Raw genomic sequence first — 27,847 nt, 5'->3', positions numbered from 1 at the left:
AACATGCACAACCTTTTGATCACAAAACACGATTTAGTCCATTGCACTCTTTATTCCAAAAGTCAGTCAATTGACTGATCGTTGGAAATCACCTACATTTCTTGATTTCTTCTGAATGACAGCAAGCCGGACGGAATAATTCCACAGGGTGTTTAGAACCAGTAGGAACTTCAATCCAAGTAAGCTTTTTGATAATACATGTAATTCGGTAGGTTACTTCTGGAAAAAATGCAAATGATCCTGTAAACCTTTAAACACCCCACATGACCCAAACCCTTTTGGACAAACCTGGGCCCACCTGGTAGTCTTTCCATCACCCAAACTATGTGTGGACGCACAATGATTGTCCATGCAAATATCTTTCATCACCAAAATTTACCATACAGCGTTTACTTCTCATCAGCTATCTCTATGTCGTGTCCGAGCCGATCAATCTCGTCAACGATCCACTCCACGTCTTTGGCCGTGGTGGCGTGGTTGCAGTACACCATACGGATGAAGTTGACGCGGTCCCCGAGCGGCTGGTAACCGATCATCATGGTCCCATTCTTCATCATGCGCTCCTTAATGATGGGCGCCACCTATGAGAATGAAAAAATAAACGAGTCAGAGTACCAGTGATGAGAGAAATTGGCGCAGGGATACTTTACTCAGCAGTGCCATATCCAGGTTTTGATGTTGGTGGAAGGGGGACAACCGCACTCACACATCCGCGCCGAAATGTAGACTTTTTTTCTCGGACATTTGGGCTCTGTAAAATCAAAAAGCAGGGGGGAGGGCTAGGCCTGGTACCCATCTTCCAAATGGGGGCGCTTTTCAAACCGACCATTATTATGCATACTGGAAAATGTATGCCGATTTTCACGGCGCATTGTAATGGTATTGGAGCTTTACTTTCAAATAAATCTAAAATTTTAGAAAGTGAAAATCTAGTTTCAAAATGCTCTTATTTTAACCAGAATTAATTTCCTGGGCCGACATTCGGATTTTATATCCCTTACATAAAATACTTCAATTTGCGATCAACACAATAGGAAATCCCTAGTTTTTGAGTGCAATCCATATATCTATTTCGTGATAACTTTGTGGAGACGTATTCACCTATAGAAATTGCCCTGTGGAGACGTACGTATTGTTGGTTAACCCCGCAACAGTCCACTTTCTAAATTTAAGTTTCTCCCAAAATCTACTAAAGTTTAGGACCAATTTTCATCACCTTATGAAGTTTGCTTCGTAATTCCGGTCCGTCGGGCGTGTTTCTGAGGCTGGGCGGTATGTACCAGAATGTGACATTGGTGCACTGGGGCTGGCCGAGAGGAAAAAACAGATACAGAGTTCATCGGACAAAAATCATCAAGCACTTCTTAAAACAGACCAAAAATTGTTTTTCTGCTTTGCAATTGTTTACATTTAAAAGAGAACAAGGATTTTAAGCAGTAGCAGTGGGGATCCTTCTAAACAAAAACACTAAAATAAATCCATCCTGTTTTCTTATTTTTATAAGCTGTGGCCTCGTGGTTAAAGGCACTGAATTCGTGGTCTGTGGGTAAAGCTGCAGGTTGTGGGTTCAAGTCAAGCCTAGGGTCATGGTGCGTGTGCCCTTGGGCAAGGCACTTTGATACTCATTGCTTCTCTCCACCCAGGAGTACATGGGTACCTGTGAGGGCAGAGATGGTTACTGTGATTGATTCTAGCTTCCTTGTGCCTAACAGGCAGCATCGAGCTGTATACTCCCCAGGGAGCTGAGATGGTATTTGGAATGTTTAATTGGCCCAAAGATCAGGGGCAATAATAATGTAAAGCGCTTTGATCTTAGTTAAAAGCGCTATATAAGAACCTGTTATTATTATTATTTATTATACAAAAAATTGAACAATGTTCTAATTTCTATAATTTGCTATAATTGTCTACGTCTTTGAGTTCTAGATTTCCCCTCCTGCGTTTCAGGTATATTAAAGTGAATAAATTGAACCACAGCTGGGTAGAGTGCTTTCATTCACAACTAAGTCTGACAGCTTTACTTCTTTATTTCGGTTTATTCTAGCTTGATTCAAAGTAATGTTTGAGAATTGGCAGACAGACATATGCGTAAATGTGACCATCCCTCCAAAAATTATAAATTTATCTCAAAAATCCACCCCATGCCATTCTTGCCCCTCATCAACTGAAATTCTTCTTTCAGGTTTCTTGTCAACACTTAGTCTTTGGGCATTTGCTTCGGGAAAAGACTTATCACTTCAGGACAGGGTTTTGATGAGTGTCGATCATTTCCAAACAGTTCTTCAACTTACCTCCATAAGCAGCTTGAAGTTTTCTCGGTTTCTGATCAGATCAGCCATGTACCTGTGTCAATCAGAGAGTCATAGAAAAGAAAAAACTTACTGTCAGGACCATTGTTTTAGTGAAGTTCTGCATGTAGCACTTTCAAAATCTAGGATATGAAAGCCAAATTCATAAGCTTTCTTTTAGTAAAAGAATCATTCAAATCACTTGTGTAATTTTCAAGTTACGGAATTTTAAACACAAGTTCTGTCCACGGATTACAAAAAGGTAAGTGTTCTTTCAGCAAAACGAAATCAAATCACAAAGGGACGTGTGTGAATTGTTTTCGTTTTGCTGAAAGAACGCACACCTTTTTTGTGATCCGTGGACAGAACTTTAAAACGGTGGTTGTGCTTAAAATTCCGTAACTTAAACAGTACATGAGTGATTTGAACAATTCTTGTACTAAACGAAAGCTTATGAATTGGGCTTTCATATCCTAGATTTAGAAAGTGCTACATGCAGAACTTCACTGAAACAATAGTTCGGACATTTGGGTTTTGCTTTTTTTGACTCACCCTGTATGTTTGTGACTTCAGTTTGATAAATTTGTTTGAATTTTTGTTTGAAATTTTAGAACAAACTTCTTATCAACAAACCTCGAGTTGTCAAACTTGCGAGTGACTTCCTCGTCGAAACCCTTGTTGCCCTTGGCTTTCCACATGAGCCATAGCTTCAACGCGTCCACTTTGCGGCTGCACTGGATGGACTTGTCCCCCGTGTCGTAGGCCATGTCGTAGAACTTGTCCTGTTGGAAGAGGTAGCTGGCCGCAGCGCAGTGGCTTTGGTGCATCAAGCCATTCTGATGAGGTTTTATAGAAAAGCAATGTCTTTTAGGCCAAAAAAAAAAAGTCTCCGGTTTCTGGTATGCGCGCGCGTCACCGTAGCCATGCGCGTCGGCATAATGAAATTTTTTTTTTTTTTTCCAATGAAAGATGATGTCTCAAAACCGCCAAACTCACTGGTTTGACTGGAATCCTGCTGCTGCACAATTTTAACGTGTTTTTAGATTGGGTTATGGTCGAGAATAAGCTTTATGTGGCCTCTCTGGACTCCCATATATTTGCACTAAGTTTAGTCGGGCACCATTTGCAGTCATCAGCCGACATTTGAAGCAAAAAAATCAGGTAAAAAAAAAAAAAAGCCGCATCGCCGCACCACTTTTTGGACAAGCTCCATACCAAAAACCGGAGACTATATTTTTGAAGACACACCGCCCCAAACCGCCCTGCCTATTACTCACTGTAGCGCCCAAAACCACCCGAGCACTCGTCCAATATGGAATCATTAGTGAATCGACATAATGCAATTCAATGTAGTGCAGATGCGAATGGTTAATTATTAGGGCACATGCAATGTAATTTTTTTTTAATGCAATCCTTGAAAATGCACCTTTGTGTCCCATTTGACCTTATTTTCAATTTGCGTTTTTTTGCAATTTTCAAGGGTATTTTGGTGCATTTTTTTGTCTTTATGCTAATGTGAATATTCATGAGCAAAACTGTGATGTCATTAAAGGCAGAAACCTCATACAGCTATTTTAGCACAAAAAGTTGCTAGTTTGGATATTTTGCTGTCGTGAATTTTCTTTTCTTTGGTGATTCATTGTTGCATCAGTACTTGGCAGTTTTAAAAGCCAAAGAGCAAACCTTTCTCACAGACTTTTTCAAAGAGCAAATTTGGGGTTCACAATTTGAACAGAAAACCCCGAAACTGAACAGTGTCTTCCTGAAATGACATCACAGCAACGGTGCCCTCAGTTGTCAGGGAAAGCATAGAAAATTTTAATGTTTAAAGAAGTGCACTTTTCAATAAAATTAATCAAAAAGGAATGTCAACTAGTTTCATACATTTAAGAGTAGAAAGTTGCACAAAATATGTTCCTGAGAGAAAAATTCATCGCATGAACCCTTTAAACTATAGATACTAAAATTGAGTTGCACGATGGTAATCAGCATCTTAAAAATGCTGATTTCCTCACTTTGAAATTTAATAGTACATTTCTAACGCTCGTATTTGTAGGAATGCTGTACTAAGCCACTGCAATCATCAAGATTCCATTCCCATTACATCCAAGGAAACAAAATTACAGGAGGAATGTGATACAAATTGGGGGAGGAGGGAAAGGCTTTTAAAAACAAAATGGAAGCCACCTCTAATTACAAAACGAAAATTCACAAGTTACAAACAAGATAACGAAAGGTTCCAAATTAAACTACTGTCTATTTACTAAAAGACATGTGGACTATGGTATCACACGGTTGGGACGTGTGAGGGGGGCGCCGGTGGGGGGGGGGGGGGAGGGGGAAGGGGAACTGCTACTGCTAGTGTACTACAATCAGTTTGTGGAACAAAGTTTGCACATTTTTTCACAGTATGCTTGAGACTTTTATTCACTTACAGTCCAGTAAGGTATTTCATAACAATTTGGCAGTTTTTGTTAAAGTTTGCAAGCGTTGTATATTACCTTTGAATCCAACAGTTCACTACATTGAAACTTGTGCTACATAAAGCCACCAAAAAAAAAAAAAGTTCTGCTTCCGGTTTCCCTACCTACCCTACTCTGACAGCCCCTACCCTAATGTTTTTATAGGGAAAATGAGGAAAAACACCCTAAACCATCAATTTATACCTTTTACGCTTGACTACACGCAGACGCCTCCACATGATCGTGCACAAAGAAAATTGGACCCCAAAAAATTCACTGACTACCTACCCTATTTTTGAATGCCATGTAATCGGAAGCAGAACTATTTTTTTGCCTAAACAGTTTTTACGATAAATTCTGAGTTAAGAAATAAATGCATACAACATAATGTGCAGTGGTTGGCTGTTTTCTTCCATAGGCTCTACACATTGGGCTTTTGGGAGGGAAAAAAGGGGAGGGGGTAGTAAGGCTCTTGCTATGCTGTGTGGAACATTCTTAGTACTTACGTGTGGCCGGGCATCACTTTTTGCACGCTAGTAAATGTGAGTCCAGGTAGAGTAAGATGAGTGCGTTAGCGTGAGATTTCAAGAATTAATATTAAAAACTTTACTTTATTGACAAGACTGACACCATTACACACTTAAGTGACACTGAACCAAATAAATTTAGGTTTTCGGCCGGCAAATTTTTATATTGGAGTTATTCCAAACAATCTTCTGACACCAAACTTTTCATGGACTTTCTAAATTTTTGGGGGGAATATTTTGGTTCAACACGACTCACGAATGCCAATTCTGAAATGGGCCTTAAGTTTTTTTCGGCAAAAAGTACTTTGAATTTCAGCATCAATTAATGATAATGCAATGGTATGAGAACTTACATGCTCAGTAATGTCCGATAGCTTTTGCAAAAAAAGCAAAAGACAAAGATGCAAAAAAATACACAGACACGTATGAGCTGAATATGCTCTTCGAATGCATCTAGAAATTGAGTGAAAAAAATGTTCCACGCTCACCTCCTCCCGCAGCAAAAATGCTGAGCACTGCAGCGGCACACCCATCATCTTATGCTGACACCAAGTCAACGAGTTACTTCTCTCTACGCCTTGCATCAAGTGGCGGTACTTGGTGGATGCAAGAGCGCCCCCACCCCAAGCAGCCTAAAGGAATGAACCATGACGACATGTCAGAGTGATAGTTGAGTTAATCACAGTCAAATCACAAGTCAATCATAATTACTCAGTCACAGTCAAATCACGAGTCAATCATAAGTCAATCACGAGTCAGTCATGAGTTGATTGTAAGTCTCGCGTGGTCTCATGGTCTGATGAATCGGGTAATAACTGTAAAGCACTTTGAGATTGTGGATACGATGGAAAGCGCTATATAAGCACTACGATTATTATCATTATTATTAAGTCAATCATCAGTCAATCATCAGTCAATCACAAGTCTATCACAAGTCTATCACAAGTCTATCACAAGTCAATCACAAGTCAACCACAAGTCAATCACAAGTCAAATCACAACTCAACCACAAGTCAATCACAAGTCAATCAAAAGTCAATCACAAGTCAATCACAAGTCAATCACAAGTCTATCACAAGTCAATCATGAGTCAACCACAAGTCTATCACAAGTCAATCACAAGTCAATCACAAGTCAATCAAAAGTCAATCACAAGTCAAATCACAAGTGAACCACAAGTCAATCACCAGTCAATCATAACTCAGGCTAAGCTTACAGCCTTATTTCGAATGTCCTTTTTTATTTCGAGAGTTATTTTCTTGGCCTCGTTTTTTTGTAGTTTAGTCACTTAACTTCTGCGAGAAAAATTCCACCCTAAATGCTTTGACTTTATAGAATAACAGCACAAAGTTGACGAAAAATTTACATTAAATGTAATACAAAGTACCACAAAATTTACGCTTAGCATCTTAATGAAAATGGTATCTCATCTTTTTCCTATGAACTGTAAGAAACTTACGTCAACGTGCAACCACAGTCCGTGCCTCTCGCAAATGTCAGCGATGGGGTCGATAGGGTCAAAGGCTCCCAACACAGTCGTGCCTGACGTCGCACAGACAAAGTAGGGGACCCCTCCCTATAGAATGCAAGGAGGAAATTGTACAGGGTCTGAAACGACTGCTAGAAAGGAGACTAGTATCATATTCCCGTAAATATTTGATGTTTGACACAACTATGCTTACTTCTCTTTAATACTCTGTATATGTAAGATGGTAACTGTCCTTTAACAGAAAATAAGCAAGAAAGTCCATGTTTCTATGCATTTCTTGTAGGGTGTAGAGCAGATTTTCTAGGAATAATTATAGTCTTGATGATCAGGGTTAGTAGTTTTAACCAGTAGCATAGGGAGAAAGTTTTCATGGGGGGGGGGGAAGTTTACAAAAAAAATTCCCCTAACATTTCAACATGCTAGACGGCCGTGTTGGTAGTTTCAACCACGTCCGTATACGTTACGTAAATGGCAAGCAGCACATTCAGTGCATTGATCATCATGTGCGGCTACCCCCTCCCTTCTTGATCCCTCCCCCCCCCCCTCTTTTTTTGGTCGGGGGGGGGGGGGGGGGTTCAACCCAAAAACGCCATTTAATTGAGTGGATCTGTTACGATTAATCTTTCTTTCTTTCTTCCTTTTTTTTTTCCTGACAATACTTCTCCGCAGGTTTTCTCCTAAACCGTATATGGTATGAACTTGTAACTTTCAAAATATATCGACCCTCATCCGAAGTGGTGCATATCATATCTGTATGCTACTGCACAATCGCCTATGGTGGGGCTATCACGTGCATAGTACTCTGACGTCATGATGACGTCATCCAGTGTCAAATTACAAGCGATTTTAGGTGAAAAAAGGGTCCAATTACTTTCACTTATAACTCTTGAACAGCATAATCAGTGATGTTTATATTTTGTAATCAAATAGACCATGAATTGATTAACATTTCTTTTCGTAAACGTGAACTCACTTGACCCTTTCTTCCGGGTCAACCGGAATGTTAAACTTAGGTGAATTCAAAATGAAGCCTTAAATCAAAACAAAGCAAAACTTCTTCCATACGGTTTACGGTATGATCATAAAACCTAGTGTAAACTTGTACCACGTTACGAAGATACTATATATTTTGTTACGTCATCATTACGTCACCCTTGTGCTATTTTTTAGAACACGCGTAAAAAAAATGTTTTTAGAACTTGCAAAATTGTAATTTTTACCCTATTTTTGTCCCTCAAAAAGTCAAGTTGCCAGGATTCTCAGAATATTTTCCTTCTGGATTTGATCAGAGCCAACATTGGTCTTTCAATATCTGGTGAGAGAAGTTTTTGGGAATCGTCCCTCGCTAGTTTTCCTCTCATACCTTAAATGCAGACAATTACTCTTTCGTGCCATTCTTTCGTTAGCTCGGAGCAGAATTTTATTAGCCCATGCAAAGACAAAGATAAACATTAAAAATGAATTCATTTATAGATGTTAAGCGTATGTTGCAACATTTGTTGATCAGACAAAGTATTACACATTTTCATTCTAGTTCATTTTTTTTTGTTTTTGGGAATCGTCCCTCAATAGTTTTCCTCTCATACCTTAAATGCAGACAATGAATCTTTCGTGCCATTCTTTCGTTAGCTCGGATCAGAATTTTATTAGCCCATGCAGACAAAGAAAAACATTAAAAATACATAAAAAATTTTATGTTAAGCGTATGTTGCATAAAACTCCAAACTCCATACTAAAGTCTACCGATACGGTTTCTATTTTTGAGCTGCCATATTTTTTTATGTGCAGCTCCAGCCATGCGCTTCAAAAACTAGACCATGTCTTCCGTGTTTTATGTAGGCCTATGTCAGCCGAGTCAGCAACAAAGTTCATATAGTCTAAGAGTAAACAGCGATCAAACTTTTCTTTTATTGCTTTTTATATTAAAGTTGGTTGGCTGTCAAGAGTACAAAGCAGGAAGACAATTCCTTTAAGGCATTTTCAGCAAAGATGTGTTAAAGTTTCAGTCTGTCGTCCTGTGTGGAGAATATATATATTTATATATATTATTTAGTTGTATTCAATAGAAAAAGCCAACGAACTGAACCTTTTGTGATATGTGCTCAACATCTCATTCCTCAGACTTCAATTTTTGTTGCTGTTGAGTGATCGTGCCGATCTCGATCACCCTTTGTTTCTGTATTAAGATATATTTTTTGTTCATGGTGTAATTGGGTGATCAAGCACAACCCGATCACCGTTTAGTAAACTAAATCACAGCGCTTACATTATTATTACCCCTGATCATTGGGCCTGTTAGGCGCAAGGAAGCTAATTCAAACACAATAACCATCCATGCTCTGACAGGTAGCCATTTACTCCTGGGTGGACAGAAGCAATGAGTGACAAAGTGCCTTGCCCAAGGGCACACGCACCATAACCCCAGGCGGGACTCGAACCCACAACCTGCGGGATTACCCGCAGACCACGAATTCAATACTCCAGACCACGAGGACGGCCACGGCATTCAACAGATATCAAACTAACCACCGGTTATGTGTTATTTTGCAGCGTGTTTTTATTACTACAATGTAGTACTATTTGCCCTAAATAAATGTTCTTTTGTTCAGCCTTCGGCCGACATTGCAACTTTTGGACAAAAAAACAAAGAAAACTGCCCCCAAAACGGCATGCCATTCACATATTGAACTATAAAGAAATTCAGACATGACGGCTTTTGCTCGCACGATACCACGATCAGTGGTGTATGGCCCCGCAAAGGAGTTGTCAATCCACCTCCCCCCGTGTGCTTATCGCGGACAGATCAACTACAAGACAAGCTTCCATAGTGTTCTCAAACTTGACCTTGTGTCTTAACTGAGCTGTCTAGGAACAATAAAAAAAAATAACTGGTAAACGCTTGCTGAACTACTAACATTCCGTTAAAGGGAAAATACAACATTTGCAAACATCATAAAATAAAACTACCAAATCATTTTGAAATACCTTGCTGGACTGTTAGTGAATGACAGTGTAAAGCATCCTGTAACATCATGGCACCTGGTATACTGTCATTTTCAAGAAAAGTGGTATTTTTGTATCAATTTCCAACGCTGATCGGCCGATCAGCGTTGGAAAAAACTGGCTTTTTTTCAAATACTGGCCCCAGTTGACCATCGCACTTGTTTGTAATCGATTACACACCTATGAACGGGTACAAGCCAGCTAGACTGGTTCCCTGACCTTTCAATTCCCCAATATATGTAAACTGCTCTGTTTCTTCTTAAATGGAGTCAGGGAACCAGACTACAGGAAAATGATTGTTTTTCTTGTTTTTTATAGCATTTTCGAACCCAAAACCTCAAAAAAGTCAGTGTAACTACATTTGCTATATATTTCCAACCCCCCAATTCCATCCATTTCTGAAAATTACAGCAAAAGCAAATGATGTATATTCCCTTTAACGACGTAAATAGACATAGTGTTCTCAAACTTGACCTTGTGTCTTAACTGAGCTGTCTAGGAACAATAAAAAAAAATAACTGGTAAACGCTTGCTGAACTACTAACATTCCGTTAACGACGTAAATGGAAAGTTTACAATTTGTTTTCCTGAAAATCGAATCGTAGCGAGGATTGTACAACAATTTGTGATATCAACAACATTTGTTGATCAGACAAAGTATTACACATTTTCATTCTAGTTCATTTTGGTTTGTTTTTGGGAATCGTCCCTCAATAGTTTTCCTCTCATACCTTAAATGCAGACAATGAATCTTTCGTGCCATTCTTTCGTTAGCTCGGATCAGAATTTTATTAGCCCATGCAGACAAAGAAAAACATTAAAAATACATAAATTTTTTTATGTTAAGCGTATGTTGCATAAAACTCCAAACTCCATACTAAAGTCTACCGATACGGTTTCTATTTTTGAGCTGCCATATTTTTTTATGTGCAGCTCCAGCCATGCGCTTCAAAAACTAGACCATGTCTTCCGTGTTTTATGTAGGCCTATGTCAGCCGAGTCAGCAACAAAGTTCATATAGTCTAAGAGTAAACAGCGATCAAACTTTTCTTTTATTGCTTTTTATATTAAAGTTGGTTGGCTGTCAAGAGTACAAAGCAGGAAGACAATTCCTTTAAGGCATTTTCAGCAAAGATGTGTTAAAGTTTCAGTCTGTCGTCCTGTGTGGAGAATATATATATTTATATATATTATTTAGTTGTATTCAATAGAAAAAGCCAACGAACTGAACCTTTTGTGATATGTGCTCAACATCTCATTCCTCAGACTTCAATTTTTGTTGCTGTTGAGTGATCGGGCCGATCTCGATCACCCTTTGTTTCTGTATTAAGATATATTTTTTGTTCATGGTGTAATTGGGTGATCAAGCACAACCCGATCACCGTTTAGTAAACTAAATCACAGCGCTTACATTATTATTACCCCTGATCATTGGGCCTGTTAGGAAGCTAATTCAAACACAATAACCATCCATGCTCTGACAGGTACAGGTAGCCATTTACTCCTGGGTGGAGAGAAGCAATGAGTGACAAAGTGTCTTGCCCAAGGGCACACGCACCATAACCCCAGGCGGGACTCGAACCCACAACCTGCCGAATTACCCGCAGACCACGAATTCAATACTCCAGACCACGAGGACGGCCACGGCATTCAACAGATATCAAACTAACCACCGGTTATGTGTTATTTTGCAGCGTGTTTTTATTACTACAATGTAGTACTATTTACCCTAAATAAATGTTCTTTTGTTCAGCCTTCGGCCGACATTGAATCTTTTGGACAAAATAAAACAAAGAAAACAGCCCCCAAAACGGCATGCCATTCACATATTGAACTATGAAGAAATTCAGACATGACGGCTTTTGCTCGCACGATACCACGATCAGTGGTGTATGGCCCCGCAAAGGAGTTGTCAATCCCCCTCCCCCGTGTGCTTATCGCGGACAGATCAACTACAAGACAAGCTTCCATAGTGTTCTCAAACTTAAACTTGTGTCTTAACTGAGCTGTCTAGGAACAATAAAAAAAAAATTAACAGGTAAACGCTTGCTGAACTCCTAACATTCCGTTAACGACGTAGATGGAAAGTTTACAATTTGTTTTCCTGAAAATCGAATCGTAGCGAGGATTGTACAACAATTTGTGATATCAACAACATTTGTTGATCAGACAAAGTATTACACATTTTCATTCTAGTTCTTTCTTTCCTTTTTTTCCGTACAGCACGTTTCCGCGGGTTTTCTCCTAAACGGTTTATGGTATGAACTCGTAACTTTCATAGTGCATATTACTCTGACGTCATGATTACGTCATCAGGTGTCAAATGAAAAGTGATTTTTATCTGGAAAAAAGGACCAATTACTTTCATCTATAACTCTTTAACAAAATAATCAATGATGTTGGTATTCTGTAATCAGATAGACCAATAATTGTTAAACATTTTTGGTCGTATACGTAAACTCGCTTGACCTTTACTTCCGGGGCTACCGGAAGGTCAAAGTTAGGTGAATTCAAAATGAAGACGTTAGCCTGATATCAAAACAAAGCAAAATTTCTTCCGAACGGTTTATGGTATGATCATAAAACCTTAAATTGAACTTGTACCATGTTACGAAGATGTTATAAATTTTGTAACGTCATCATGACCTCATCAGGTATCAAATTACAAGCAATTTAAGGGCAAATTTTGACAACACAGTTTGCGTTATATCTTTTGAACTAAATAGAGCATCGTGTTCGTTTTTTCGTGAGCATAGCTGCCAACTTTTCAAAATCCCAATTAGTAATCAACCGGCGCGGTCATTTTCAACTGCTCGTTTTATCAAAAGCTTTACAAACATCGAGTACAGGTACATGGTTTACATGTACACATACATGTGCATACCCTTCTTGTTGTGAATAACAATGTACTGTAGGCCAAAATATATATTTTTTTTTTAAATTAAAACATTAAAAAACAAAATTAATATTTTTTTTTTTAATTAATTTTGTTTCAATGTCTGTATAAAATTTGTTTGTTGAAGTCAAATGAATAATAACAATAATAACATGTGTGCATATTTTTTTTGAGATGCATGCTATCGATGTGGAGTTTCGAGTTCGTATCAATGTTTTTACACACAATGATTTAGGGCCACCATATGCAATAGAAATATCCCGCCAACATACCTTGCAAACGCATGCTGATTTATCTTTTCTGGACGTTGTGACAAACTCAAACTCTATTACCAATTATTCCAACCATACTCTTATTAAATTCCATGATTAAAATCTCGCACTGATGGGTCTCATCCCGGCAATAAGCGACCGAATGTGCTCACGATCGTCACTGAAAAGCACTCACATACAGTACACACAACCACACATCCACGAGATGAACATAAATGAGGCCGTGTCCGAAACGGGCTTCCAGAGCTACGGCTACGTCTATTGTCAGTGCGTCCCCACGTATTTTCAATGGGCGCAGACCTAGACCTAGCTCTAGACAGTTGATTCGGATGCAGCCTTACACACCATTGAAAAAAAGTGTTAGTCTGGTCCTCAAGTACTCCACTGCGCACACTGCATTGATGTCTATCAGGTGCTTGACTGCATTCTTATTAGACTTGTCACCAGTCCATCCATTATTGCGACATTTCGCCAGAAGTTTTCGGTCAAAAACGATACTTTACAAGTATTTTTTTTTTTCGTTAGGTAGAAAATGGGAAATTCGTAATGTTTTAGTGGCAAATCGTATTTTCGTAATTTAACAAACAATTCGTAATAATTACGAAAAATTCGTAACAGTTGGTAGCTATGCGTGAGGTTGTAGACTAGGCCATGAAAAACATTTCTTGTCCCCCGACACAAACCCGCTTGACCTTCACTTCCGGTGTTACCGGAAGCGCCATAAAAACTTAATATAACTCGAAAGCGGAAGCATTTTGCTACAGACATATATATTATGACATTGTTTAGTGAGGAATACCAGACACACCAAACAGTGTGATGACGTCATCATCCGAAAGGGCGCCCCCTAGCGGCACATAAAATAGTGTTTCTTTTCTTTAATTTTAAAACCATATGTTCAAATTTTACCAAATCACCCCTTGATATTCTTTGATTAACCACAGATAACTTGGCAAGGTTTCAAATTCATGACGTCATCAGACCGGAAATTACTCCCATGAGAATTTGCCAACGATCATATTTTAAATTTCAATCTATTATTTGATCCATGTCGTATATTTTAGCCCCAAAAATGATACCATTACAATGTTCACCTTTTGCTTCCAAATACTGTGACGTCATCAAACCGGAAGTTCGGTGTTATGAATATATACACTTATATTTTCCAAATTTTCATCCGTTATTTAACTTTACAATGAACATCCACTCCGAACTAAATCAGTATTCACTTCCCGTTTTTCAAGCCAGAAGTAACTTGTATGTGTACATAGAATGTTTACTGAAATTTATCACACTGATAAAGATGCATTTTTTAAACAAAATAATTGATTGTCCCGGAAAGGATTTAATTTCGTGATCCTTTGTTCTTACTTAAAAAATATTCATAACTTAACTGGACAGTGTTTCATAAAATAGTTGTCTTCCCGACCACTCTGCGTTTGTAACAACAAACGCGAATCTCTAGTTAAATATTACATTTGATTAAATATTACATGCAAATTTGATGTCAAGAACATTTATAGAAAATCCAACACATTTTGCCATTTGTGTCCTAATTTCATGTAGTTTGAACACCGAATTCTTATTTGACTTCAGCCAGGCTAAGCTAGTGAGACTCTGCATGCTGCTCTACAAATAATATTCAACTTGTGTTGGTGATCTGATACGTACGTTATTCTTGGCTTCTATGACTGCCTTCTCCAATTCATCTGGTATCATCCGCCCACTATAAAATAAAATAATAATAATGACAGATTCAGATGATTATTTTCAAAGTTAGATGTTGGTTGACAAAGAAACAGAGCTCAAAGGTAACCTGAAACATTTCTTATCACCTGAGCCCTAACCCATGCCAAATACAACGGAATGCAACAGTGTTAAACAAGTTGTTGCATACTGTTGCATTTAGCAGTCAACTCAAGCTCCATGCTTTGTTGCTTCTTGTTGCATTTAGCAGGGTAACTGTTCATAGTGCCAAGGCTGGTGCCACAGAATCCACTGTTGCATTTGGTTGCATTTAGCATGGTTCTCACTTCAGCATACATGTGTTGGATTTGTTGCATTAAGCAGGGTAACTGTGGCTGGTGCCACAGAATCCACTAAACACTGGACATTGTTGCATTTAGCAGGGTATATCCTCATATTGCCAAGGCTGGTGCAACAGAATCCACCGTTGCATTTGGTTGTATTTAGCATGGTTCTCATTTCAGCTGTGTTGGATTTGTTGCATTTAGCAGGGTAACTGCTCATAGTGCCAAAGCCTAGTATGCAACAGACTCCACTTAACATTGGACATTATATTGTTGCATTAAACAGGGTAAAGTCTCAAATTGCCAAGGCTGGTGCAACAGAATCCACCATTGCGTTTGGTTGCATTTAGCATGGTTTTCACTTCAGCTGTGTTGGAACTTCGTTGCATTTAGCAGGGTACCTAAAATAAACCCAAATGGAGGTTAACACACTTTTACTCACGTTTCATCACACTTAACGAAGATGAGGTTGTCGACTCCCAGCCCAAGGAAAGCCATGCCCTTCCTGAGAGAATAGTGACTCTATTGAGAGCAAAACATAGAAATTCATCGCATCAGATAAGACTCCAACATGAATTACTGGCAGAGTCTGAAAAAGGGATTGGTTCTCATTACAATGCCGTTTCTTTCATTTTATTGAAAAATCCATGACAAATAATTTTCAAAGTTCGTACATTTTATTTTTTGGTCTTGTAAAATAAATAACAGTGATAAAAAAGGTCTCTCACATTATTTTAGCATCATTTCTGCAGTAATGTACAATTCCTGTCGTTTTCTGAACCTGATAAAAATTTGGCATTTTAACAAACATCTGGACCAACATACAAGTTATTTGGCATTTTTACTAGTTAAATGGCAGTTCCACCTGAGTTCACATGAATTTGCCACAAATTTCCGTTGACATTACGAAAGGGCAGAGTGTACATGTACTTTGCAAAGTAATACATTACTTCTTTCTCCTCTGTTGTTTGGAGGGAGGGGGGGGGGAGAACTCCTATTTATTCTGACCTGTTCCGATGTGAAAGCTACCAGCCTCGGGCAATTGTACAATCCTTTTTCTTTGATGTCTGGACAGCGTTTGTACCGAGCGAGATTCATAGCATACATGTTGGAAATCGAGCCACCTACGACAACAAAAATTGACAAAAATCAGCATTCGAAGCAAGGTATGCGATAGAGGAACCTCCCCCCCCCCCCCTTAGGGTTGGTCATTGTGATCCCTGAAACTTCGCATATTACTTAGTATCTTCTCAGACAATGAAAAAGAAAGGTTTGGAATGTCATTTGTGGAGAATTTTCAAAATGAAAACCAGGCTACATGGAAAAACAGAACAGATTCACATTTTATGACGCTTGCGAAAAATGCAATTTACACCGTGAAGCTACATGTTTTGAGATCACTGTAGGGCTACACACTTGTATTGACTCACCGATGTGGTAGTTTTATCATGCACACCTTTATGAACAATCTGTAGGGCAACATCCGATCCCAAATTTACATTTTTGGGTTGGGTTTCTTTAAGGGGTACCGGTGTGGGTTTTTTTTACAAAAAAATCCAAAATAATTGTAATCGGCCTATTACCTGGGCAGAATATCCCATCGCCAGCTTTGTAGCCACAGAGCTCTCGCAACTTTCGCATCACCTCCAATTCCATAACAGTGAATACGGGAGACACCTCGTATGTGTAACTGTAAGAGAACGATAAAACCTAGGATGAGACTTCATCAAAACTAACACACATTTTAGACTGGCAGTCACGCTGGACCAAATTGTATTAAATGCGACTCACCAAAATCAGTGGCGAACCCAAGGAGGGGGAGGGGGGGTGGGGGCTGGGGGGCTTGAGCCCTCCCCCCAGAGAATGTCAATTTTTTTTTTTTGGTCATTTTTTCCCCCCACGATTTTACCGTGGTGAAATGTGGCCTATTTTCAAGTAGTATAATAGGGGTGTAAATGGCACCATTTTTTTCTGCAGCCAAAAATTTTGGGCAACATTTTTTTTTTTTTGGCCAAAAATTTTGGGCAACATTTTTTTTTTTTTTTTCAAATTTCTTTAAAAAAAAAATAAAAAAATTGTGAGTCCCCCCCCCAAGCCAAATCCTGGGTGAACCACTGACCAAAATGTATTAAATGTGACTCAATCAAGTCAACCCAAACAGAATTTGGTTTCAGAAGCAATATTGTATTTAGTCCATCACAAGTCCTTTCGCAAGTCTTTTCATAAATGCAGTCACAAGGGGCTGGATGAACAGTGAACGGTGTTTGCATTCATTGTTATACTAAATTAGCATAACAAAGAACAGCCTTTGGGATGCCTGCAACGCAAAATGTCTATTGTAACAACGTATTCCCCCAACAACCACCGCCTATGAAGGACAAAGCACTTACATGCTGGGGTTGATTGCGTCGGTCATCCACTGACCGGCCAGACCGACTAGATCTTGACCGCCAAAGAGTTGGTTGAAGAAACGGGGGTGACCTGCAAAGGGTGCAGGCACAAAGACACACAGAACCATTGAGACATAAACAAAGACAAATATCTAGAACAAAGGTACTTTTTCTGTGTGAAGATGGTGTGATGTTCCTGCTTTGACTGTAGGTGATTGATAAGCCAGCTATGCCTTCCACTTCTCTGCTTTTGTCTGTTGACTGAATTTGACTAGTCACAGTGCTTGCTTGGAATATGATCTGACTGTTGGTGACCAGCCTGTGTAAAAGGCATGGCAGGGGAAGAGGATTGATTTTTTTGACTGTCTGTGACTGTTTAGATAGCAGGAGGGTTAGATGGAGTTATTTATAATGCTGTAGTGTAATGAAAGAACGCTACAAGGAAAAATTTCCATTTGTTAAGAATGGATGAAACACATATTCAGTGTGGGAGTTGGCGTAACATGTACCCGATCACGCCACTGCAAATATCAAGTCAGCTCCATATTTCCAATTTTATTTTTAATAGGAGAAAAGTGTATACTTTTAAAGCACAACAATATTTATCCATCAAAGACATTAAAAAATAACCAGAAATAGTTGACACATTTTTCAATTCAGCGTACTTCTGGAAAGCCATAATCATTTCCCCAAGTGCGAGACACACTTCTACTCCTTCCACACAATTCTCAAAATAATAATAATAATAATGCCCAACAAACAACATCCTCTGAGTGCCAAACAGGACAATGAAATGCTTTTTAGATAATTGACGCACGCAATTTGGCAGCAAATCGAATCAAGAAAAAGTGGAGACAGTTGCCTGGACTTGCAACCTTGGCACCTGGTCTACAGACATGACCATACTAGAAAGCTCCCAACACCCTACTCACAACTCTCGATCGTTTCTCGACATATCAAATGTTCCTTCTAATTAGTGGGCCCGTCGTCTTCAGTAATAAAATAAAAGGTCTTGGAAAACGCGTTGATTTCTTATCTATATCTGGAGTCAAATAAGAGGGGGTGGATTCTCTTTCCCCCCCCCCTCCCTCCATTTTTATCGAAAGGAGTCGGCAACTAATTCAATTAATGTAGCTAAATGGATATTTTTTTATTCCTTTTTGGTTTTTCTTTGTGAATTGTATTTTTCATGTGGAAGAGGTAATTAATGTAATTTTCTACCCATTAGCTCAAGTTGGTAATAATTTGTAGTGCCAGAAATTACCGAGTTGAAGCAAATTGCTTTTTAACAGTCAAGGTTGATTTCCGTAAAAAAAAAAAATCAAGGAAAAGAAATCAAATAAGTACATAAAGAACTTCTTTACACTTCAAAATTTGTAGGTGACTTTATTGATAAATCTGAGTGCTGCTGTATACATACATGTACATGTACATTGTACACAGGGAGCATGTACTATGTATGATGTGAATATGTCAGTACATGTACACATGGATAATTACAAGGTTATACACAATTTAGTGAGACCTTTAAATCTTACAAAATTCTGTCTGTTATATGTTATGTGCATAATTGGTCATTTTTTTTAAATATCACACTGAATAAAATATAAATGCTTTCCAACATTTCAAACACAATTACCATAAAAAAAAAATGGCTATAGAGTCCGTTCACTTTGAAAAAAAAAACGAACTCCAAAAAATGTTTACCAACTTCCCAACTGTGGAAACAATTCTCTTAAATTAATATTGCCAACAAAAATTCATACGCATCAGCTTCAACATTCAATTCTGAACCTTGATGAAAATGTAATACACACAGGAGTTTTCTACACAAGAAATTCTTGAACATACCGGGCCTGACGCTGTACTCAAAAGTCTGCTGACACAACTTCAGAAGTTCCCCTTGCGAGACGGGGTCATCCCGAATGGCCAGGTCAATTTTGTCTTTCAGGAGGTGAGGATGCACAAAGTTGACCACTGTATGGAAAGAAGAGAGTGTGTGGGTAGCCCAACAGAATTTATTCACAAGTCAGCCATATTAAATGGAAAGCAAGGGGAACTCTTCATTTTTGGAATATGCGAGTGGAAATGAAAGCAATGAAATGAAAGGTTCATTACAAATTAATACAAGTCTGCTCTGATGAATAATTAGGTGTTGGGCTGAAGGAAAGTTGTGAGTATTTTTCCTAATTTTTGGAAGTGGGCGTATTTATCATTTGAGTCTATGGCAGCTGTATTTACAGGTCTGCAACCAGTGGTGTATCCAGAGGGGAGGCTATTTTTGAAAATTAAAATTTGGTAGAACTATTTTGTGGGAAACTTATGGGGCTTATTTTGGTGAAACATCTGTCGTCAAGAGCGCATTATATGACCATGGCATGGCATTTGGTCAATTAGTCAATAATTTTTGGTAAATATTCCGGAGACAGACAAACAGACAGACAGAAAGACCGACCCACATGACACTAAGCTCCTGCTAGAGCTTAAACAGTAGCAATGCTGAAAACTGCAGCCAGACAGATGTTAATTGTGAAATTTTTGTTCAATTACCCCATGGAACGACTCCATTCACCGTGACGGCTTCATCTCTTTTGTATTCATGCACAAAGAAGTATTCACCATTAAAAAAAAAAAAAACACCCAGCTTCCAATTAAAAACGATGTTGCAAAACTACAAGAGTTCCTGTCTTTGGCTAATGCCATTCAAGCCTACAGATCCAATTATGCTGTTGTTTGGGAGTCTGCCCAGCACGAAATGCTTTGAAATCATATGACAATCATCGTTATTCACTCTGACTTGACCATATAACAACCCACACGTACATACATACTAATCAAATTTCAGTTTCAGGAAGAAAAAATATAGTAAGAATGCATTTTTTCCCCTGCACTATGGAGGTTTAAAAGCGGACATCTGCTTTTCTGCCAACAGAATAGCAGAAAAGCAGATTGAACGTTTTGTTCAAATGCATTTTTCTACTTTTCTGCTTTTCTGCTACCAGAAAAGCAAATTGAACGTTTTGCTAAAACGCAGTTTTCTACTTTTCGGCTTTTCTGCTACCAGAAAAGCAAGTTTTACTTTTTGCCCTTCACAGGCAGTTCAAAAAAGGACATCTGCTTTTCTGCTACCACAAAAGCAGATGGAACGACGGAGGCGGAGTCACTTGTAACCGTCCACTTTTTGGTGGGTACTAGAGTGGCATTGTTGCGTTCAGGAACCGTCAATCTGCTCAGTTTCTGTAGCAGAAAAGCAGATGTCCACTTTTGAACCACCATGACAAAATGTTCAATCTGCTTTTCTGGTAGCAGAAAAGCAGATGTCCCTTTTTGAACCGTCAGTGAAAAGCAAAAAGTAAAACCTGCTTTTCTGATAGCAGAAAAGCAGACAAGTAGAAAAATGCATTTTATCAAAACGTTCAATCTGCTTGTCTGGTAGCAGAAAAGCATAAAAGAAGAAATATGCGTTTCAACAAAACGTTCAATCTGCTTTTCTGCTATTCTGTTAGCAGAAAAGCAGATGTCCACTTTTGAACCTCCATACCTGCACAATATGTTTTTCTTCTTTATTTTATATTTTGTATTTACCTGTATGTCAACTTCAGAATATCTCCATATAAGTTCATTTACCCTAGTGTGGAAATATTATTGTAACCATCAAAATATGAAGAGTTTATCTCCAATACGCGACATACATGTATCCGAGAAAAACTTGGCGAGGTTATGGAACTTTCAAGAATAAAAACAGTGTAACACCGGTTTCTACACTTCATTTTTCGCTTTATTGTATTCTTATAAAGTTGTGTTTTTAAAAATATCTAACAGCCATCAAAATTGCATTTATCAGGAGATACTCTTGCTTTACAAGCAGTTGTCTTCGCAGATCAAATAAGTAGTCGTTTATTCATCGGTTTTCTTTGCCCCGCGGACATCATGCAAGTCAAGTTGTCTTTGACTTCCTGGCATTCTGGAGAGGCTCTCCCTGTTGGCAGAATGCACGCTTCAATTCTTTTCAAATGTTAACCCATACATGTCGGTCTAGAGATTAAAAAAGGCTTCATTAGGCTGACTCCACTTCTTTGCGCATCGTCTATCAGGCATTCTGAATTTTTTTGGGGGTAGAATATTTGCAGTGTCCTGTGGTTACTGGTTCGATGAGGATGATGCAAGATAGTCAAGTGGTAAGTTAAGTGGTTATATGAATAATCATGAGTTTTCATATGCACCGCAGTGACAACCAACATGTACAGAGTATGCCAAAAAAAGGGCAACATTCAGAAAACAAATAATCAAAACTGTTGAATGTTTTTTTGGCTGTTTCGGCAACCAGCTGAAACAGCCTTTGTTTTTGTCAAAGTTTTTTTTTCCCCCTTCTTTTTCAGCCACTCCTCATAGCATTTGTACACGTTTTTAAAGTGGAAGGCACTTTGGGCACTAAAATCCATCCGATTGACTTTATACTTGTTACACACTTAGACCAGCGTTCATCACTGATACAAGAAAAATTCTCTATCTTTACCTTTGCATTTTCCAGCTGTTGTTCTGTCGATAGCTTCGCTAACAATGAGATCACACATCTCCTGAAAGAACTCTCGCTGATTCATCTCCGGTATTCCATTCTGGTGATTGTTTGCCTGCGACTCCATCGTGCCACTAATTTTTCCTGGAAAACAAAAAAAAAAAAAAAATTTGAAAATCAAAAACTTGTAGTCTTGTATTTTACCTTGATATTTGAACAAAAATTGTTTGTCTGTTTCGTTTGTTTGTTTGTTGACAAAAACTTGTAGTCTTGTACTTTCACCTTGATATTTGAACAAAAATTGTTTGTCTGTTTTGTTTGTTTGTTTGTTTGTCCGTTGGCTGGTTTTTCCTCTCAAGTTTGGTTATTGAATAAAATGTTGGGGTTTTTTTAGGACCTGAACTGAAAAAATGTTGGACCCTGCAAGGATGCAACCTCAATCCTGCAAAATCCTCTAACTGCCTCCATGTAAACATTGCATACAGCCTCAATCCTGCAAAATCCGGAAAGATTTCCATATAAGAAGTTCACTCAACACCCTGTGTACAAACCCTATGAGAGTGGACTGAAAAATTCTAAGTGTTTTCTAAGGAAATGCTTGTATTTTCTCACTGCTCAAATTGACTCTGATGACATGAAATTGCTATCTGGGGGCTTGTTAGTCAATACAGAGGAAAATTAGTGAACTTCTTATATGGAAATCTTTCCCCAAATCCTCCATTATTTCTTGAATGTGGTCCTTGGGGTAATACCACAGCCTCAATCCTGCAAAATCCTCCAGCAATCACTGTCCTTCAATAGGTTGAGGTAGAGCCAGCAACATCCTGGAGCAGTGCGGAGGATTTCAAGTATAATGTAATCCTAAATTTATGCATGGCTGATCATAAACAACACAAGGATTCCCATATCTGGCCAGTAGTATGAGCAATCAGAAAGCGATAACAATTAATATATCTTAAAAAGTCAAATCTAGCAGGGAAAATGTTGAAGTATTCACTGAGAAAACACATACATTTTCAGACCAGTCTTGGGGTTTGTGCACGTGCACAGGGGGTGACAATGACTGATAATGGCCAGCTGAACTCCAGTCCCAACAATCACGATCACCTCGGCAAGCCAATTTGGGGAAAAGTCAAAGTCCAAACCATCTACACTATTTCCGGCTACGCGGATACGGAGTGGGAGTGCAGTGGAGCATGACGCATGGTACATTCATGTAGCGCTGAAAAGGTTTATGGAGGGCAATCAACCGTGACTCCGTAGCCGGCTACGAGGTGCACAGATCGAGAGGCTAGGCGGGCATTCTGCAATTGTGCCCCAAAGTGTATGATACGCTTACCTGTAAATGTTTCAGCTCAGTAACAATAAATCTGCAGACGGCTGGCAGCTTCCAACTCGAGCTTGGACTTCGAAGCAAATGGCAGAAATGATAATGCACCATCTTTATAAGGAAATTCGGAACGTGTGAAAGGCGCTAGCCACACGCGACGAGCAGAAAACTGTGCATGCTGCGTGCTAGCACATGACAACAAACTGACATGACCTAAGGTCACGGCTGGTAGACTTTTCCATTCATAAAAGGGGGAATTCAATACAGGAAAGTGTGGTTGGGGATAAAATAAGCCTATACAAGCGTGAAGACAACAATGAAAATACTTAAGTTCCCACAGCGGTTTTTTTTTTTTAACCCTTACGTCCTTATGGCTGTTTGGGGGTCAAGGACCAATATAGTACATGGTTTGTGCGCCCTTGTATGGAAAGAAATGCACTTATTAATACAGTGGGAATGGGATAAGACTTAGAGTGAGATTTGCAGTAATGTTCTACAACAAACCAGGAGTGAAATGCTTTTTCCTTTCGAGTTTCGTAGGAAATGGACTAGTGCATATACTGCATTGTACTTTTCAGTTCTCTTCAGTCCCCAATCAAAGTCGACAGATCTACCCATTTACCCTGTACCATCAACAAATCGAGAAGATTTCTTATTTTCCATTTATTTGGAACCATTTTAAAACACTGCAGCAGAGATGGTCGACAGGGCGGATCTAGCTTTCAGTAAGGGTGGTAATACGATCGAAGGAGGCGGGTTGAGTGAAGACGGGGTCAAACTTGAGCCACGCCTTTGCTACGTCTGGCATCCCAAAGCGCATAAAGTAAACAAAGCCATTACCTCATTAGGTCTCAGTTCTAACTGTTCGTATTCAGTGACACGCGCAGTTAAATAACCGAGCAAAAATCCTTTAAAAAAATGTTCTTTTTAAATAATCGGCATGCTTCCACCATGCTTCCACTAACTTCGTTGATCATAACATGCCTCAAATTTCATCAGGGCGAACGAGTGAGTGAGTGAGTGATTTTTAGGACGTGTTCAAGGACGTTCCCTACGTGATGCATTCAATGTGCCAGCGCCGGGCGCGATTCAGTCGAACCAAAATTATGTACTCCGTAATTCCTTCGCGCGATAATTACATGAAAACCGTACATTTTTAGGGCACTTTCACATTCTTGTTTTCGTTGTTTTGTTGGGGGGGGGGGTTGTCAAAATCTTTTCAACTACCTTCATTTCGTGGAAACGCGTTTCAGAGTCCGTCCAAAATCGGCACATTAATTCCTGAAGAAAAGACTCCATTAAACTCGACCTTGAGGATCACGTTTGCGTCATCACACACGCAGCGCATACAGCGTGCTGTGTTCGAGCGCGCACTAAATAAAACCATGATAAAACGGACTTCGATTACTCCTACGTACGTACATACGGTGAGGCTCACACTCAGCTAACTAGTATTAAAATGAAAAACAAGACAACGACAAGGTTAGTTTGATAATGTCAAATTCATGACTAGGTAAACACAGCTTAATTATTTATTGCGGGAACACAATGACGACGTGTTAGCACCACTTGTATTCCACACTCAATCCCACCTATGCGTCAGTACCATGGGAACAAGACGGGTGTTTTACGCATCTAATTAAAATGGCTGAAGAAAAAAAAACAGAGCATTTTGTACCTTTGCCGTTGATGCAACTGAGCCATAGAAAACTCATGTGAATCGTGCACTTTGTAGCTTGGTATAGCCTAATGTTCATGCATGTTTAAAACACAGAATGCAATGGGCTCTAACAAGTCGAGAGGGTTTCGTGGAATGAGAAGTTTTACCAATTATTGGTGATGAGGCAACCGTCCAGTGATCGATGTAAACTCGTGGTAAACCGCGGTAAAGCCGAGAATTTGCCAGTTGACCGCGGTAGAACAACCCGCAGCTCACCGCCGCACAGTATGAGGCTCCAGGGTACCAACGACTCCCCAAAACGTCCCCAGTCTACCAAATCGACAACCATCATCTGCAGTTCTGCGCAGTCTCAGAAAGGTAAACCCCGCCCTAAGACCAGCTGGGTCAGGGTTCCCTGGACACGCCCCTCGTCTGGGAACCGACTGCCAAGGGAGGAACTACAACGCCTGGCAGCTGACAGATGGAAGTCATGGAGGAGGCGGATGTGGAACCAGCGAAAGGAGGCTCGCCGGATGGACAATGAGGTGACGTCATTGATTACTTGAGATGCTTGTTGTTGTTTTTCCCTTAGGCCTATGAGGTCTTCAAGACACTAACAGTAGGAACCGAAGAGAGAAAATATGGCCTAAAGATAATATCTTTTTAATCAGTAAACGAAGAAGAGCATCCAGGGGACCTTATGGGTTTTGTTTTGTTTTAAATTGTAAGCCCACGAGATTCAGAGGATCGGGAAGGTATATCTTGTGATCTGTATATCTGTATCATCATTATAGAGAAAGGGTATCATAATAGCCGACAAAGCATTCTGGGCGGGAAACATCACACCAACTTAGAGGGAAGACAATGAGAAGAAATTACAGTTTTACAGTGATGAATCAGCAGGTTCATGTGTGTAAACGCTGGCACCTATTTTATAAGTCTAAAAAGCATGATTGAATGTACACTAGTTGGCAATGCATCCCAGACGAAACATCACACACCACCTATAGATGTGCATCAGTAATGTGGGACTATAGGTTAGTTTGAAACACCCATTTAGTAGGTTGCTTTCATCCACTAAGTTTTCGTGGATTTCTGCCTTGAATAGCTTAAATGGATATGCGACAGTTGGCTTTTGTTCTGTATTGAACTCAGTAGCGTGGGAGGAAAATATGAAACTATTTTCCAAATAGTTACTCAACCCCATGGTTTCTCCGTAAGGTCCCTTTCCAAGGAACATCCGAACACTAGAGGGCGCTCATAGACCCCTACTTACATTACTACATAAATACATTAATACATTGACTGAAAGTTCTCAGTCAGCCTGAACTTTGGGGGGGGGGGGGTAGCCTTTTATCTTTTCTATTTTTTAGCGAGCACACGGACCCCAAAGTGTTTTCCTATCCTGGACAGGCCACCGGCCTCGTCTCGTTTAGACGCAGTATTGATCAACCGAGTGACTTCTTACAAAACACGGAAGGATTGTCTCTCAACATCTTTTCACGAGACTCGAAATATATCGACTTTTCCCACCAGTTAAATCCACATCTTCTGAGTGAACCCCCCCCCCACCTCCCCGAAAAAAAATAATACCCCACGGCTGTTGTGTTGGTGGTGTGTGTTTTTAGGATTAGGGTAGATCCTCCAAACAAGACCATTCAAAATTCGCAGAAATGTGGGGCACTTCTCCGAGCTTTATATAGAACTGCGTTAAATTACCACGGTAAATTAGTTCAAATATAAAAGTGCAGTGCATGTGTTTAAATTTACATGGTGCACACTCACGTAGAATTAAACCGGACCTGTCTTTTGGTTTTCAGTAAAAAAATAAAGTCAATGAGTCAATTTTAAACCACATCTGTTTTTTAGTGTATATGTTGGAGAATATCATCGTGCGTGGGAACAGAGTTCTAGCACTCTGACTTTCAACTTGATTGATTTGTAGTACTCGACTTTGTTTGTAATGAGTGAATTTGCTCACTTTCTGTACCCATTGACCCCATTTCAAATCTGACTCAGTTGCAAATCAGTCTCCACATGCATCTTAAGTTGTCTTGGCTTTGGTATGATGGTCTGCAATATCACCACAGATTCGGCTCAGCTTTAGCGGGTATGCTCATAATAAATTTATACAGGGCTAAATGACCAGTCCTTTCAAGACCAACCACCACCGCGGCACCCGTCCATAATCCTCCCTCCCTCTGAAAATTTGATGAACTTCTCGTTAAATTTTCATCTGTCTTTTTATGGGTGGGATAGCTGAGATTTTCAGTTCAATCTTCAAGATCTGGCCGATGTTGTCTCCAAGTGGGCAAGTTTATAGACTCATCTTGGCTTTGCTTTTTCACCTGGATCTTGGATCCCGCTGTTTATGTTCATTTTCTGTGGCCGGTCTGAGAGCCTTTTTTGATCCCATATCGATCTGCTTATCGACTGGTACTTGGGCAGATCCGACCGCTGGCCAGTCGTGGGTCTATACCAATACGCCTCAACGCCCTCCGGTGTCAATACTTACCAAGGAGAACCCACTACAGCACCCCATCCTCTCTTTTCATTCATTTGTGGACCCTCACTGTGACCATCAACCTTAATATCGAAGAGCCGATTATTGCTTTCGTCACAGTCTGGAACAAAAATCGTGTCCGATTACTGGACAACCTGTTTGGTTCTCGATCAAAGAGGGTTTAATACCCTATTGACAAATGGCATTTTCAAACTAAACACCACTTATCTACCTGGATCAAATTTGGAGGAAAGGCCATGCAGCTATCATCAGGTACATTGGACTAGCGTTGACCTACCTTGAAGAATGCTGTGTGAATCTGCAGGACCTTTCCTTGAGGAAGCGCTGAACAAGCAACGGGCAGCATGACAAATGTCGTCCTGAAATTCTTCCACTGTTAATCTGATTTGGTTATCATCGAGATACTGTGTTGATTTTTCGAGCAAAGTCCAAATTAAGTGACCCAAATTGCGAGTATCGA

At 39.5% G+C, this 27,847-nt stretch overlaps 1 protein-coding gene across 3 annotated transcripts; it reads right to left on the bottom strand.

The window, feature by feature from the left end:
* Nucleotides 1-27,745, bottom strand: LOC119745739 (cysteine sulfinic acid decarboxylase-like). Of its 3 annotated transcripts, none has more exons than XM_038222295.1 (14): nt 27,665-27,745; nt 21,874-22,017; nt 19,209-19,334; nt 17,358-17,448; nt 16,551-16,657; nt 15,976-16,091; nt 15,410-15,489; nt 14,609-14,663; nt 6,737-6,853; nt 5,766-5,909; nt 2,922-3,124; nt 2,292-2,343; nt 1,217-1,306; nt 1-581 (listed from the first exon to the last, which is right to left on the bottom strand). In XM_038222295.1, the coding sequence occupies exons 2-14, from the start codon at nt 21,998-22,000 to the stop codon at nt 390-392; spliced, it is 1,500 nt and encodes a 499-aa protein (XP_038078223.1). In that variant the 5' UTR covers nt 22,001-22,017; nt 27,665-27,745; the 3' UTR covers nt 1-389. The 3 variants fall into 3 exon arrangements, with proteins under 3 accessions (XP_038078223.1, XP_038078221.1, XP_038078222.1); XM_038222293.1 differs by lacking the exon at nt 27,665-27,745 and adding an exon at nt 23,213-23,413 and having other exon boundaries at nt 3-581; XM_038222294.1 differs by lacking the exon at nt 27,665-27,745 and adding an exon at nt 22,886-23,059 and having other exon boundaries at nt 3-581.
* Between the last annotated feature and the right edge of the window lie 102 nt (nt 27,746-27,847).

The sequence above is a fragment of the Patiria miniata genome, unplaced genomic scaffold (assembly GCF_015706575.1).
Source record: "Patiria miniata isolate m_02_andy unplaced genomic scaffold, ASM1570657v1 HiC_scaffold_7, whole genome shotgun sequence".
Classification (NCBI taxonomy): domain Eukaryota; kingdom Metazoa; phylum Echinodermata; class Asteroidea; order Valvatida; family Asterinidae; genus Patiria; species Patiria miniata.
Note: the sequence above shows the minus strand (reverse complement) of the source record. Positions and strands in the feature narration are given on the sequence as shown.

What these genes read in the sequence shown, in the direction of transcription:
- LOC119745739 (XM_038222295.1), bottom strand. Translation starts at nt 22,000, where the DNA reads ATGGAGTCGCAGGCAAACAATCACCAGAATGGAATACCGGAGATGAAT. An exon ending in TCATAGAAGCCAAGAATAAC is followed by an intron (nt 6,854 to 14,608) that starts GTACGTATCAGA and finishes TGCATTCTATAG; the next exon opens with GGAGGGGTCCCCTACTTTGT. An exon ending in CATTTTTGCTGCGGGAGGAG is followed by an intron (nt 3,125 to 5,765) that starts GTGAGCGTGGAA and finishes AAACCTCATCAG; the next exon opens with AATGGCTTGATGCACCAAAG.